Source organism: Pagrus pagrus, assembly GCF_965226575.1.
Source record: "Pagrus pagrus genome assembly, chromosome: 10".
NCBI lineage: Eukaryota > Metazoa > Chordata > Actinopteri > Spariformes > Sparidae > Pagrus > Pagrus pagrus.
Window position 1 is genome coordinate 30,927,717 of NC_140194.1, and position 17,091 is coordinate 30,944,807.

The 17,091-nt window shown below is 38.8% G+C and overlaps 1 protein-coding gene across 1 annotated transcript; it reads left to right on the forward strand.

Moving 5' to 3' along the window:
* Nucleotides 1-482: 482 nt before the first annotated feature.
* LOC311263246 (aminopeptidase N-like) lies at nt 483-13,120 on the forward strand (the record flags this gene model as incomplete). The annotated part of the gene is made up of 21 exons (XM_084363167.1): nt 483-783; nt 1,661-1,964; nt 2,535-2,677; nt 2,970-3,097; nt 4,564-4,690; nt 5,506-5,660; nt 6,430-6,543; nt 6,654-6,797; nt 6,890-6,955; nt 7,273-7,338; nt 7,460-7,632; nt 7,946-8,022; nt 8,546-8,679; nt 8,795-8,850; nt 9,196-9,343; nt 9,460-9,551; nt 10,875-10,982; nt 11,088-11,255; nt 11,383-11,523; nt 12,315-12,396; nt 12,965-13,120. 21 exons carry the CDS (start codon nt 483-485, stop codon nt 13,118-13,120), a joined length of 2,883 nt encoding a protein of 960 aa, XP_084219293.1.
* Nucleotides 13,121-17,091: the final 3,971 nt, after the last annotated feature.

The window sequence follows — 17,091 nt, forward strand, 5'->3', positions numbered from 1 at the left end:
TGTCAAACTATTCCTATTCCTTTATAAGCTGTCATCGTGTTGTGTTCTTCTATTTAAAAGGCTCACATTTCAAATATCTCCGTGACAAAATGCAGAAAGTCAAATGTAATTCTGAATGAACCGGAAGAGCCTCTACATTAAGAAAAAATGAATAATCTTCTCATCCTTCCTTTGATGAATGTCTGATAACCGTAGTTAACCCTGCGAGTGCATGTGTCAGTCAGAATTATTGAACTTTTGTTCTGGGCTTTTATTTTGAAGAAATTAAATGTACAGTAATGTTACGGTTTGAAGTCAGTAATTATCAGTGTCAAGGATGTGACAGAGCAAGTTTTGTCTTCACCAGGTGAGGCTGGTTTTTACGATCCAACTGTTAATGTATCACCTGGTATAATGAATGGGAGGGGAGATGCTACCCATGGCTTCATATAGGAGTTCACCTTCCACTGTTGCATGCAGTGTCTCAGCGTAGGGAAGACAACATGGGGAAAGGTTTCTTCATCAGTAAAACTGTTGGGGTGGTGGCTATCATCCTGGGTGCAGGAGCCCTGGCTACTATCATAGCTCTGTCTGTTGTTTACTCACAGGAAAAGGCTAAAAATAATGATAATGTCTTGCCAACGAATGGAGGATCAACATCTAAGCCCCCTGTCACTACACCTGCCCCATCCAATAATCCTTGGGACAAGTATCGACTGCCCAAGAGCCTGGTGCCGGAAACCTATCATGTCACCCTGTGGCCACGACTGACTCCAGATGCAACTGGACTCTATGTCTTTACTGGTAAGGCTTTGTGTGTGTAATGTTTTTCACTGATACTCTGGAGCCAGATGTTTTTTGATATTACAAAGTAGTTACATTCACCTCAGGTTGAATCAGTTGTCTTTGGTCAGCATGAGTTATAAACAGCAGACTTTTTGAAACACTTTGAAGAGGTGAAGGGATGGAGATAAAGACTGGCAGAGGGTTGATCAGTTACAGCCTTAAGAGGATACAATGTCAAGAGACAATACATGAGAAATGGAGAAGAAATGTTCATCGTTCAAGAAACCTTCTGCTTGCAGGGATCTTGGTCAGGTTTACATCCTGAATCCTGACTCACCCATCACAGATCTGTGGCCTAATATAAAGCATCCATAGCTTCTTCATTTCTTTCCAAACGAATTTTAAAGTTCCTGTACACACTTGATGTACACACACAGGTTTGTGATATAAATGTTGTCGATTGAAATTGCTCACAATCCTGCAAGTTTCATAAGGACATTTCATTTAGTTAACATGACAGTATAAACTGTACGATAGCAACACTAGCCTGGGAGACTGAGGGAGATGTGTGCATGTGCAGGGCTTACCTTTCTGTTACACACAGATTGGTTAATTTTTGGATTGGATTGGATATAGGCTATAATGAACGGGCTCCATCTTCTTCATGTTAAAAGCATAGCACAGCATCCAAGAAAATCATATTGACTTGTTCATTCTTAATAAAAAAGGAGCTTTTGACAGAATAGTCACACCTTAGACTGACTTAGGAGAAATTTCTCAATCCCTTAATTGTACAAAATTCCAATTAGACCAAATGGGTCGAGGTTGGATAGAGCTGACGTTTCTAAATACTGCTGATCACAATATCTGATCAAGTTATTTCCTGCTGTTTCAGGTAATTCCACTGTGGCGTTTAAGTGTGCTGAGGAGACTGACCTGATTCTTATCCACTCCAATAAGCTGGACTACACCACACTTGAGAATAACCACTTGGCAAGGCTGACCTCAGTTAATGGAGACAAAGCCCCCTCCGTCACGAAATCCTGGCTCGAGCCTGTGACTCAGTACCTGGTCCTACAGCTGGATGGTAAACTGACAAAGGACCAGCAGTACCAGCTCTTTACTGACTTTACTGGAGAGCTGGCTGATGACCTGGGAGGCTTCTATCGGAGCGAATACTATGAGAATGGAGAGAAAAAGTATGTTTCCAGCAAAGACCAAAAAAAAAAGTTTCATATAAGTTTGTTATTTTAGCTAGAGTTAGTCTAAACTAACAAAAAAGCCTCCAAACTATTTTATTCATGCGTTCTACCTCTTATACTGTAGTCACCATCTCACTGGGATTTTGTCTAGATGAGGCTGGTACATTTTGACATGCCACCTGCAGCCACTTTGCTTATTAGTTGTTGATCAACAAGTCATTGCAATGCCTAGTATTAAGTGCTTCTGAAACAGCTTGGCTCATTTTGTCATGACTATTTCTAAATGTATCTTGTAAAACAGGACGTAATTTGAAAAAACAGTTTTGGAGCCTTTTGAAAGTGGAATTTGCCACTTTTGACAAAGCTAGAATAGCAGTCTCCCCCTGCGTCCAGTCTTTGCGCTAATCTAGATTAAACACATGTGGGCTCTACCTCTCTGCTGGATGCACAGAGATGTAATTTATGTGAATTTTATAAGTTAGCTTTTGGAAAACTCTAAACAAACTTTTAACAAAAAATGTTCAGTTGTTTTTTCTAACATCAAGTGTAATCTGTCTTTCCTGTCAGGGTCGTTGCTACTACTCAGATGCAGCCGACAGATGCAAGGAAGGCTTTCCCCTGTTTTGACGAGCCAGCTATGAAAGCCGTTTTTCACATCACTCTGATCCACGATGCTGGAACTGTGGCCCTGTCCAATGGTGCACGAATAGGTTAGTAGCACTCAGATGATAACTGGACAAAATAGAGTGGATTAGGAAGGCATACTCTCCATACAGACATACACTAACCCTCCATTTGGTTTTATAAGTGGATGTAAAATAGGCTGGACAGCAGGGTGTATAAAGTGACATGCTTACAAAAACCTTTGAAATTAGAAAACAAGAAAGTGTAAGAGATTAAAAACCTTTCAAAACCTTTCAATTTTCTTGAAACGTGACTGCATATAAATAATACAAATCAAATCAAAATTGTATTCTATTAAATATCATTTTTCTTCTACAGAATCAATGAGCACTGGTAATGGTCTGCAGACGACAGTTTTTGAGGCAACTCCGCAAATGTCGACCTATCTGTTGGCTTTCATCGTCAGTGACTTTGGCTACATCAATAACACCATCGATGACGTTTCGGTAATTGACTTTCAAAGAGTTTGTATTTCCAGGAAACTTAGAGGTGTACAATGATGCTACTTCTGGGGGGGCACTCAAGTCATGGGAAATTTAACTCTTACATATGATACAGGCAGGTGTCGTTCACCTCCATTCTGTATGGAGAACTGATGATCATTGATGACACGCACTGTTTGATAGATTTTGTGTTTACCACAGTACTAAGTCAAATACCTGTTTGTTTCAGTTGCAGTTAGAATGTTAGTTTTAAGAATTTGAGCTTTAAATAAGCTAACACTTGGAAAGCTACATTTGCTAAAGACAAAAATGTTCAGTCAACATCATTACATTTACGTACATTAGCCTATTGGTTCAACTACTCTTACTTTCTGATTTTGGACTAATAGAAATAAATGGATCATATAAAGTCTTTGATCAACACCAAACCTCAACAATAATTACAGTTAGCCTTATTTTCTCTTGCCTTGGTTCCATTTTAAGTGTTATTGTACAGACAATTTCACAAAAAGACCACCAAGATAGATTCAGATGTTGCTAGGAGTTTCTTGATGCAACTGGAAAATAAGTTTGTAATATTTAAGAACTACCTTGATTCAGAGATTAAGGTCATACATATTGGTATTGTCATATTGCCAAATATAACTGAACACAGTATATAACCAAGTTTGCAATTTATGATTTAATCATCAGTATGTTTACAGTTGGATTTTCAACCCCAAATGTCTAGGTATCAATATTGATTACAAACAGCACAGCCATTCTCTATTCAAGTAAAACAAAAGTTTTATATTTGTACTTACACACTACATGTTCACACATATAATACAAAGGCAAGTTAAAGCCACCAGGTGCAGGATTTGAACATTACTGACTCTTGTCGCCATCCAGTGGTAGTATCTCGATAGACACTGTTGATGAAAAGAATGTACAAATTCAATATTCATGATGATTGGGCTGAAGAAACACATGGGCTGCATGTGTTTTCAGCTGGATTGTCTCATTATTCTACAAACTAACTTGTGCCATCAAAACAATTTTATAGATATTTGAAATCAAAAAAAGAAATGAAGAAGTGTAATCAGTTTAAGACCATAGAGATTCCATAGTTTCCGATAATGATATTCAAGCTGAGGAGGTCAGAACTCCAGCAACGCTTGTAGTATAAAGATCAGCTTTGTTGTCAGACTACCATGTTTTGGCTTGTGGTCTTCATCATGGTCATGATGAAGACCACAAGCTGATGACCCCGATGAAGGCAGCTGAAACATGCTGGTCTGATAATAAAGTTGTTCTTCATGTTACGAGTGTTGCCCAAGATTTTTTTCCTCCTCAGTGCACCTTGACAACAGTGACGTTGGGCTAGAAATCCCTACCCTACTTCTACAATGATATTCAAGTTAATGGAAGTGTACATAATGAACCTGTGTAATGTTTTTTCTTGTTTGTATTGTGTGATGTGGGTTCAGATCCGTATCTTCGCCCGGAAGCCTGCTATTGCTGCTGGGCAAGGAGATTATGCCCTGAACATAACTGGACCCATTCTCAAGTTCTTTGAGAAGTATTACAGTTCCAAGTACCCTCTGCCCAAGTCTGGTAAGTCCACCACACATGATGATCTGGATATAAATGAGTCTGGTTTAAAGACAGATATAGGCCTACGTCTGCAAGTTGTTGCTCCCTATGCAGTTAGCATAGTTTGAATTCAGGGGGATTCCTTCTGTGTTCACTAGCATGATCTATGTGAAATTAAAGTTTATTTGGAAATCTTTAGGAGGCTTGCACTTATTGGCCAGATATACTTGTCCTAAGTCTGCATCTCCTGAATGGACCCTGGTTAAAAATACCAGAATGTTCTTTTCCTAACCAAGTCAGTCGCACTCTTTCCTCAGAGGCAATTTTAATTTCTGCCTTTTTGTGTCCTCATTAGATGTATCTCTTAAGTCAGTGTTCTTTAGTTCTTGCAATTATGTTTATTGCCATCATGTGTGTTTTTATGGTCGACTCCAAATGTACCTCCTTTTGTAGACACTGGCTGTCACTATAGAACAGCTGTGTCAACACTTTTAAACACCATATAAAACACGTATCTTTAAATCTCTCCCTTATCATCTCTCACAACAAGACTTATCTGCTGATCCGAGGGATGCTTTTATCTGTCAGTTCTACATTTTTATGGCAGGGCTTTGGGGACAGGTGCGATCACATGCAGTATCAATTATTAACCAATCAAACTCGTGACTTAATTGTTTTACAGTCTTTGATGATAGTTGTCATCTTCAGCAAGTCTTTCTAGGCCATCCTCTGTGTTAAGATTTAATGCTGGTGCTATTAGAACTTAAGTTTGGTCAACTTATATGCATTAATTTAGAAACTCCACAGGTAATTAACCATCTCTTTCCCTAATACAGATCAGATTGCTCTACCAGACTTTAATGCTGGAGCCATGGAGAACTGGGGTCTGATCACATACAGAGAAACAGCACTGCTCTACGATGAAGCGTTCTCTTCCAACTCCAACAAGCAGAGGATTGCCACCATCATTGCTCATGAACTGGCTCACATGGTTAGGCTTTAACACTCCAAACTGTATCAGCTATGTCCAGAGAAGGTGGTTACTGTCATAACTCATGCTGGATTTGGCAGTTAGCTCTTTAATCTGTTTGGATAAATTATTTTAAAATTGAACTGTGGCTTGTAAAGACCTTTTTGAAAATCTGAGTAGTGTCAAGCTATCTGACACAAGTCTAAACCAAGTCTCTAGACATGTCAAAGCAAGTTTTAAGGTGGGTCTAGTGTCCTTGAGAGCAAGTCCAAGTCTAGTCTGAAGTCATGTCAAAGCATGCTTCAAGAGTGTGAAGAAACAACAGTGTTGATGTTATGTCAAAGACGTCTGCGTACTGTGTTGTAGAGATGTCTACTGTAGTTAGCATGCTAACCAGTCCTTTTTCCTACTACCTCAAGAGATGTAGCCCCCGTAGTTTCAGCGGGGGCATATATGCCAGTGGCCTGTTTGCGACATTTCACAAGCTCTCTAAACCTTTAGTGTAATAAATGAACAAAATACACTCACATAATGGAAATATTCTTACATCTATTTTCCTTACTGAACAGAAAAATACAAACGTACACCATCTGAATTCAAGCCATGAGCAAATATGTTAACGGTAGCTAGCTACAGCCAAGGATAGCTAGCAATAAAGAGCAGCAGTTGTCGGTTACTCTGGTGATGCTGCCCCCTATATTTTTGAGCTAGCTTCAAATACTTATTCGAAGTCTTATTCATTTTTAAGATTTTCTTATACCTATACCTTACCTCTGTGCTGTCTCTTTAGTGGTTTGGTAATCTGGTGACCCTGAGGTGGTGGAATGACTTGTGGCTAAATGAAGGCTTTGCATCCTATGTTGAGTACCTTGGAGCACATGAGGCTGAACCCAGCTGGAACGTGGTAAGGATTTCCCTCCCACCTCATGGCCTTAATAATCAGTGTAATGATGAATGATGGTGAGAGTGATGAGTGGAATTTTGACCATACTGTCATACTTTGTCTCATAATAGAAAGACCTCATCGTGCTCAGTGATGTCCACAGGGTGTTTGCTGTCGATGCCCTGGCCTCTTCTCACCCTCTGTCCTCTAATGAAGAGGACATCCAGAAACCGGCACAGATCAGCGAGCTGTTTGATGCCATCTCTTACAGCAAGGTAACCCTATACAGCGCAGAACATATTTCCCATCTCTGATCGGAAGATTAATCAGCCATTACCACGTTGAAAATGTGTTTGCATATCCTCAGGGAGCGTCTGTTCTGAGGATGTTGTCAGATTTCCTAACTGAAGATGTCTTCACACTGGGACTGCAGGTAAGAACTTTACAAAAATATATACAGCATTTATCTAGTAACTAGTAATGCAGTCAGCCAACTGACATAGATTATTATGTGAATGTAGAATATGTACAGCATTGCTCTTTGGGATGGAGGCTCTGGAACATGAGCTGGGGCCAAGAAGTAGACTCTGAGGTGGACTGCCTGAAATAGCTTGGAAACTTTCATGCTGCTTCATTAGCAGTTCAGAGATGTTTTTGTTTTTTTTGCTATATTGAACATGTACTGTAACATGAACACATCCAAAGCAAAATCACTAATTCATTTCTTTGTTTTCTCTGTCCGCTCTGCAGACCTACCTGGAAACGTTTGCCTTTAAGAACACAGTCTACAAGGACCTATGGGATCATCTGCAAATGGCATGCTCTCTTTCACAGACTCTTTAGATCTGAACATTTAGCTGACGTTTTAAACAAGATGCTCTCCAGTACAGCCAACTGACTGTTACCTGTATTTTTTATTGTCTGTCTGCTTCTACAGGCTGTTGATGCTAATGGAACCAAACTTCCTGAAACGCTCCATAACATCATGAACACCTGGGTGCTGCAGATGGGCTTTCCTGTGGTCACCATAAACACCACCACTGGGGTCGTATCCCAGGAACACTTTCTCTTGGATCCAGACTCTGAAGTCACCTCTCCTTCTCCCTTCAAGTATGCTCATTGTCTTTCATTGTCCTTCCCACCCTCCCCAATAACACATTAATTATTTTTTTTGTCTTCGATTACATTAGCTGCTAATTACTATTACAGTAATACTATAATGTTCACTAATTCTGAATTCTATTGTTATTACCAGTTATGATGCTGCTGAGACTGAATCTTTTTGTACTCAATTGTTTCCAATATATATATATATATATATATATATATATATATATATATACCCTCCCTTGTCCAGTTCATTAACGTTTAAATAGATAAACAACACTATATGTAGGTTTAATCAAGCAGCTTTTATCCATAGCTACGAATGGATTGTTCCAATCAAGTGGATGAAGACTGGAAACACCCAGACACCAGAATGGCTAACAAAAAAGTCAGGTAGGATTAAGACTCTCTCTCTCTCTCTCTCTCTCTCTCTCTGCCCCTGATCTCTCTGTTATTTTTCTACAGTCTATTTCCTTTTCCCTCTTGTATCACAGGATTATCAGGGGGAGTTACTGTATACTACCTCATGTGAAATGTGATTTTGTTTGCCTGACTTTGTGTAAATGGGTGAATTGTGTCTACTTATGTTTTATACAGTTGAGCATAAATGTATCATTTGGTTTGAACCCATCTTAAGAGGAACAAATGACCACTGCTGTCATTTTCCTGGTGAAGATAGTCTTGTCATTGCATGGTACTGCTGCAGCTGGAAGCATTTATTGACTTTGTAATGTCTTGTCTGAAAACTCCAATATGTGCGACTTCAGTGATCACTGGCTAAATTTGAGGAAAATCAGCCCCAGAAGACAAATAATAACTAAACACTGACACTGATAAAATAATCAAGTTTATTTAGCATTCTCTTGGTCTTGTGCACAACAATCAAGACAGACTCAAACCTCTCTTTCTTCTGTAGCAACAATCGAGACGATGAAAGCATCAGGCACGGACTGGGTGTTGGCCAACCTTAACGTGGTTGGTTACTACAGAGTCAACTATGATACAGCCAACTGGGAAAAACTCCTAACTGCTCTAAGCACCGATCGTGTGGTAAGAAGATGGTTAAGTTATTGTATTAAAGCTTTATAATAGAGATATTATGAACATGTGTCCTGATCTGAGAAGTTTGAGTAGTAGTAACAAGGATATTGCTCTTGATTTCAAGGCTATTCCAGTGATCAACAGAGCTCAGTTGGTGGATGATGCCTTCAACCTGGCCAGGTAAGTCCTGCTCATACAGCATCATATAATGATGATAATATTAATGAAGAGAATGAACATCTGGATTATTGAGGTGAAGAACAAATAACTTGTTACCTTCAGTGAAAACAATATACACCATTAAAAGTAGCTCCCGTCTGTGACATTAATCAGCAGGATTTATGGGGAAAGGGAAATGAACTAAATATTGCTATTACACTGCACTGAGAGCATGACTATGATGCTGCTAGGTATTTTGACTTGTTTAGGAAAGTACAGAACTATTTTGTCAGGTATTGAAGGGTAAAACTGACAACACTCAAGACTATTGAGTCACCCCAAGAGTAAACTCTTGTCACCCCAAAGGGCAAAGATCATCCCTACAGTGCGGGCCCTAGAGACCACCAAGTACCTGAGCAAGGAAACAGAATATATGCCCTGGGAGTCGGCTGTGGGAAACCTGGACTTCTTCTACCTCATGTTTGACCGCAGCGAGGTTTATGGTCCCATGCAGGTATACTTTTTTATGCCAAACATACCAGCATGAAAATAAGAAAAAGCCCAAAAAGGGACTTTTATTAGTCTGATCTTCATGGAATCACAATTGCTTCGCTGTTTTCCATGTTTCAGGATTATCTGAGGAAACAGGTCACCCCTCTGTTCCTACACTACAAAACTTTGACTGACGGCTGGAAAAAGGTACCTGATGGACACATGGACCAGTAAGTACACACAAATACATTCTGGAGATGTAATTTTAATGGGTACATTTTTGTTAACAAATGTTAGCCTACCATTGATCACTTGAAGAAAACCTGAAAAAAACATTATAATGGATAATAGATCTCGGCCCATTTTCCCCAAAGCAGCTTAAGATGAACATGATGTGCCTTTTTATTTTGCGGCCCTGAGCAGTTTGCGTACCTTGCCTAATGGTAAAGTCCACCGCTGAGATTATGTAATATTAGTTTTAGGAAATGGCCATTGATACACTGTGTAGGGAAATGTACCCAGTGTTTTTAATGACATGAAAGAGATACAGTGCTTCCAAAATATTTTACCAGTAACCTCTTGCTCAGAATTTGTCTGAACTGTTGAAATAAAGTACCAGATATTCCCCCTCATGAAAAAACGACCTTTCAGATATTGTAACACATCATCTTGCAGCAATATAGAAGGTCTGCGGCATTATGTCCATTTCTTTTTCCTGTGACCAGACATTAGGTCAGGTTGGATAGTTGAAAGACGCAGAGGGCCGTGATGATCTTAAAGTCTGCTGCTCTTAATCCAAAACATCCGCTTTCTTCTCCAATGACGACATATTCATAATAGCATAATTTGGAGGAGCTACTAGCCACTGCATCTCCATGTGCCATTGCTGTAGCAAAATGCATGTTTGATGCTTTCATATCACATTAATGACAACACTTTCACAAATATTGGGTTGGAGACTAAGACCTAGTCCACGCGTACACAGGTATTTTTAGAAATGCAATTTTTTCCTCCTCCAGTTTAAAAAACATTCCCGACCACACCAACTGTATTTAAAAGAAATCTCTGTCCACGTGAAAACGCAAACGCAGGCTGTCAAGCGCATGCCAAAGCAATGATGCACAGAGGGCGGCCACTGGCTCTGTGTAACCCTGCTGTCACGTCAACTTCTGAATCGTGCACACATGTTTTAAGACCCCTGACGCCTCTTATGTGGGCCGGTCCCCGCCCCGGTGATGCGATGCGGTTAGGGTTTAGGAAATACCGGTGTACATGTGTACTGGGCCTAAAGAAAATGCTTGAGTTTACCCCAAACTGATATTGTGAGATGCCGCTGTCATATAGATATCAAAGACGCAAGCAAAGCAACACAGTACATCAAATAAGCACTGTAGTAACATCAGATAGTTGGACCACATTTCACTAAAGTAACAGCTACTGCTAAATGTGGTCACAGAAAAGAACAAGTTTGCCGATTTCACATATGACTCTTCATGTTTTCTTTCTAAGATCCTGTAATTACTCCTTCTGCTTCCGGTTTCTCCTCTCTTCAGGTATAATCAGGTGAATGCTATCAGCCTGGCTTGCAGGACGGGCCTTGAGGAATGCCAAAATCTGGTCAAGGGATGGTTCAAGCAATGGATGGAAACTGAGACCAACCCGTAAGTTCAGCCTCATTTGTAACTTTTTCCCCATGTACTATACTGTACTAAAAATACAATCATCATAATCTGCTTATTAACATTAAAGAGGTCATTATTCTTCAGGATCCACCCCAACCTGCGTTCCACTGTGTACTGTAATGCCATCGCGGCAGGTGGTGCTGCAGAGTGGGAGTTTGCTTGGTCAAAGTTTAAGAACGCCTCCATTGCTATTGAAGCTGACAAACTTCGCTATGCCCTGGCCTGCACGAAACAACCCTGGTTGCTAAACAGGTCTGCTCACAGACACCCTAATACTATATAAACATATACATTATACTCCAGCTTACAACTGACAGTTACTGACTAGCAAACACTCTTTGTGTATACTCTCCTCACTGTTCTGCTTGTACATTTTCAGGTACCTGGAGTACACTCTGATTCCAGACATGATCAGGAAGCAGGATGCTACCTCCACCATTGTCTACATTGCCAACAATGTGATTGGCCAGCCTCTGGCTTGGGACTTTGTCAGGGCTCGATGGTCGTACATTTTCTCTGAGTGAGTATGACACAACACTTTATTGTACTTTATAGTACAGACAATAACTCAGCATGCTGCTTGGCTGCACAGTTTTCCCACAACAATTGTAAAGGTGCTGTTAAGGCCTTTAGCGCTGAGTAAAAGAATGTTATGAAGGCAGATATACGGTGTTTGAGGTAACACACCTCCGTGACCTTTAATTTTCTCATGCCAAACTAAAACAGTCACATCATAAAAGATCCATCATCACACCATAACATGATAACAGATTATTGACTCAGCATGCTGAGTGTAATTCAAGCTGTGCCTCAGGTGACCTTTGGTCTCGACCCCATATAAAACTTGCAGGCAGGTGAGAGCAGTTTCCATGCAGCCGAATGTGTGAGGTTTTAGTGGTGGTTCATGGTGTTCAATTGTGGATTTTCTTTTATCATTTATACAAACATAACTAGTGCAACAAACAATTTGATGCCCTCTCTGTACACACATAAACATAGACCTATTTGACAGGTTCAGAGTCTAATGATGTAGTCACATGCAGTCAAAAACATTTGCCCTTCCCCAAAAAGCACTGAACTGATACAATGTGTCTCACAATGGAAAAGATGTATTCCATTCACTGTGAATGGTAGTCATACATCTATGCTATCAGCAGAGCTGATTTACAGATTGATTTACTGTACAGTACATACATACTGTAATACAGTTAATGTCACAGCTTGTAATACAATTCTTAGTGAAAGGAAGGAGTGGGCATGGGAACAGTGGATCTGATTATCTTCTTGTCTTGGCTTTGTTTTCACTTACAGGTATGGTGGTGGATCATTCTCCTTCTCCAACCTCGTCAACGGAGTCACTGAGAGATTTTCAACTCAATTTGAGATTGAACAGGTGGGATAATATAGTCTTTTTGTTCCACACTATCTTCAAGTTCAAAGTTTCTATACAATAGGTTCTTCCATAGTCTTTCTCACATCCAAACAAATGTGTGTCTCTACTTTTAGGGATTTCTAATGTTTTAAGATTGTTTGTTTCCAGATTGTAACTTACAGATTGTTCTGTTTTGCTATCAGATTAGATAACAGCAGCTGTACAAGCCCCAAATCATTATCCACTCCAAATGCAGTTTCAAGTCCTTGGACTAAAACTTTAGAACCAATTTGATTTCTGAAATGAGGCAAGCTCATTTGCTTCAGTGGGTTTTTTTCTTTATTGAATGCCAAGTCCAAGTCAAAAAATCACAAGTTACTGATTATTTGCTTAACCCTTTGCCCAAACAGTTACTGTCCAATCATTGCTTAGCCACTGTTACTAGGTACTCAAACCAAAAACAAGCTGTAGTGAAAGGAATAGAACAAATTGTGTCACATGTGACTGTATTTTCACCTATTTTGTTACCAAGTGGCTTCGTCAAGTCTCCAAACAAGATGCTCATTTCACGTTTTGTGTGTTGTTACAGCTGCAGCAGTTCAAGGAGGATAACTCTGAGGTTGGGTTCGGCTCTGGAACCCTGGCAGTGGATCAGTCTATTGAGAGAACCATTGCCAACATGAAATGGATTGCAGAGAACAAGGAAACTGTTCTGAAATGGTTCGATGACCAAAATAAGGCCTAGCTCCTACTAGCTCTGCATATACTTGTACTTCATGTGATTTAAAAATGTTATTTTTTTTCACAATGATAATTCTTAAAGGAAGATTTCACATGACTTTAATTGAAATCTACACAGGCTCTTGTAAGGCCCTGACAAAAGGATTTCATCGTCTTTAAAATAAACCAGGTTTGCTCGCTGAGCCTTTCTTCTACATCAGTTTAGTTGAATTTAAAATGGAAAGAAAGAGAATTACAGTGTATTTGGATCCTTGAAAGGAGTACTAACTACAAAAGTTGATACTTCATGGTGGGCTGAGGGGCAGAGAGGACATTTTAATCACAGTTGTGATTGAATGTTTTCTCATAAAGCATGAAAAATAATTGAGTCATTTTGTGCAGTCACGAAATGACTTGTGATTGCAACATTGTTATTTTGTATATATATATATTTGTCAATTAAGGTAAAAATATGGCTCATGATTAAACATGCTTCCTCTTTGGCCTTCTGTTAATATCAGCTGAGAAAACACAGAAAATGTTTTGCACTGTACTTTTCACTGTATTTGTAACTGAGCCTAAACTGTCAATGCTTTATGTACCAAAAACTTTTTTTTTTAACACTTCACTTCAGGGACCCTGTAATTTGTAAATGTTTACCATATTATCTGTTCCAATACACAATAATGTACGATCAGACTAGATTTTTATAGAATAATTCCTTTATTTATTGTTTCTGCAAAATCTGTATTTTATCTGGTTATGACAGCTGTTTACTAGGAACATTACAAGGCAGCCTGAATCAGTGTTCCAGTTCCAGTTATTAGGCGTAAATGCAGATAAAATGTGTGTTGGGTACAGTTACAGTTAATCCCAGACAAAATACTCATCTATCTGTTTAGAAACATCTAGACAATATAGCTGCGGCCCTACATACATACATTAATACTTTGCTTTACAGCTAACACACGCCATAAGCTTCTGTACAATGTTGTAAAGTAAATATAATGTCTATGTGCACCTTGAAAATGAAATGCTCAAATGTTCTATGTCTCCAGGTTATTGCTGTGGATTTGAAAGAACAGCTTAAGAAATGTATCACACAGTTATTGCCATCTTCTGCTGACACTGGATATCCTCACATATTTGAATTGTACTCTATTCTAAAAACCAGAATAAAGACATTTGTTAAAAAGTAAGGGTTGTGCTCTATTTGTCTGAATGTATACTATTTCTGGTACATAATCATTTCTACATACAGTCATCATTCTGTACTGATTATACTGATTATATTCCCTTGTAAGTTAAGATGTATCAAGGTTTTCAAACATCCTAAAAAAACCCATAGATTTTCTCAAACTATCTAATGGTTCACTCACTGTATAAATACTATATGTTCTTCAGAAATGGTTTACATCTTCTCTTGGTGTCACAAGGCTGGCAGCTAGAAGTGGGTTCTCTTCAGAAAAACTTCAAATGTCAGAGACTGTACACGTTATTGGGGTGTGCACGAGGGCTCAATCTTATATTCCTTTTTTTTAAAAATTCTTTAAAAAGCAAGACCCTGCCCAGTGTTAATGATATTGTAGTCACACTTTATTTTAGAGTACACTGATAAGATGTAATAAGCTTTACTTTTTGTCAAAGTAGACAAAAACTACAAATAATATGGTCTTTATTAGACAGTAAACATACACCGCTATACACTAAGTAAACTAATAAAGATGTAATAAGCCATAATTTGTACAACATAAGGTAATAAATTTAATTCAGTAAGAATAACGTTAACGTTTAGATTAACCAGTGTTGCTCTGCTGCCAGAGGGTTAGTGGACTGCTAGTTTTTACAGAGTTCTGCGTGAGCTTTGCCGTGGCTTAACAAGCTTACTGCATGTGCCACAACAGCGCCTGTTTTATTTCTCTCTTTGCTGTGGGATGCACCTAACCCACCTACAGCAAATGCTAAGCTAATGACTCGGTAGATGTCATGGTGGAATAAAACAGACTGTCGGACAATGAATCCTCAAGATAACAACAAATGATGGCATAGGCCTGTGTGAGTATGAGAGAGTGGCTGACCAGTATTAATATGCCATTGCATTTGTCAGATCAGCTTGTATTGTCTAATTAAGCCATTGTTGGTCCATGTTGGTAGCTTTAGGCATGCTGTCTACAGTATTATTTGGTAGAAAGGGTAAAATCATGTCTAATAAATATATTTTGGATCTGATATGGTCTTGCATTTGATTTCTTATTTCATAATTTTGTGAAGTAGTTTGTAATAGTGTATGGGGATCGCCTGTTTGGTTTTGTAATTACAGTATAATTCAGTACAGTAGTGTCAAGGAATGGTACATTTAAGCTCTTATAACTTATTATATGCAGTCTCTAATTACAGTATGATCTAGGTATTTAGGTGCATGGTTTAAAATGAAGATATAAATATAGATAATATTATAGTTTTGACCTAATTTGATATAAAATTCAGTTTGTTACATTTTAGTTAGTTAGTTAGGATATCATGCTCTTTTTTTCTAATAAAGAACATATTTCCAGTTTTTGCCTAATTTGAGTATTAAGTATTGCTTATTACATCTTTATTATATTGCTTAGTGTATAATGGTGTATGTGTACTGTCTAATGAAGACCTAATTTAATTCTCATTATGCTTCAAGATTGTATAATTACATTTCTTTTCTAATTCCCGAGGCTACAAAACCATAATCAAGTCAGAAAAATAAACTGTTCACTGTTAACTGCTGATGAAAATTAGCCAATCAGCTAACTTGGATTCATTTAATAAATGTACACTGTCTCTTTTCAAAATTGAAGAACAAAAGAGTTTTTAGGATGAGTTCAGGAGTCTCACAGTCTGAGGAGTGAAGCTGCTCTGTAGTCTGGTGGTACAGCAGCAGATACTTCTGTATCTTTACCAGACGACAGCAGGGTGAACAGACTGTGGCTGGGTGGGTGTTGTCTTTTAGTATCTTTGGGCTCTGTGCAGACATCTCACTTCACTGATGTCACTGATGTTCTGTAGATGGAACCAGTGATGTTCTGGTGGTTTTCATCAACCACTGTAGAGCCTTCCTGTCCTGGGCCGTGATGAACCATGCCAGTTTGTGATGTTTCCAGTCAGGATTCTTTCTATTGCTCCTCTGTAAAAGTTCACCGGAACTTGTCACAGGAATTTAAGCTTCCTTCGGGAGTAGAGTTTTTTTTATTTTTTAACCAGAGTGGTGATGTGTGATGACCAATATAGGTTCTCTGTGATGTTAATTCCCAGGAACCTAAAACTGTCCACCTGCTCCACCTCAGCTCCACTGATGTAGACGTCCACTTCCACATTTTTAGTACATGGCCAGGGCAGTATTTCAAAATGATATATGAATGAAAAACTGAACAAAATGTTCACTTATTTTCAAATAAATCGCTTAAACATTTATTGAAGCCACTACATGAGTGAAGTGTCTCAATCTTTTTGACATGTTTTGCAATAAATCTCACAAGCGCAAAATGTGAAAGACAGTAAAAACATAAGGATATTACTTTTAGAAACAGATTCTGTACAGTAAAACATAAAGCTCAATAAGAAAAAATTTATTTTGAATGGAGCTGCCTTCTTGAATCACAATCTGAAAGACCTAAAGGTATGTGCTGTTATCTTCTGGAACCGCTGACAACTAGTTAAACAGAGGTAAAGCTTTGACCTTTGAACAAAATGAGACAATGGCAATAATATTTTTACATCATACACGTGTGAATTCCCAGCAGACACGAGTATTTTATGACTGATATGTGGACATCCACTGAAACATAGTAGATAATTCATCAGCCTTATCACTTGTGAGTAGCTGCTTATCTTATCAGTTTCCAGTTTTTCTGTTGTCATGAGAGCTGTTCTGTTGTAATACATCATCCATTTACTGCAAATGATGAGAAGACTGGATTGTGGCGGATGGGAGGTGGTGGTGGTGGGGCAGTTAAACACAAGTGT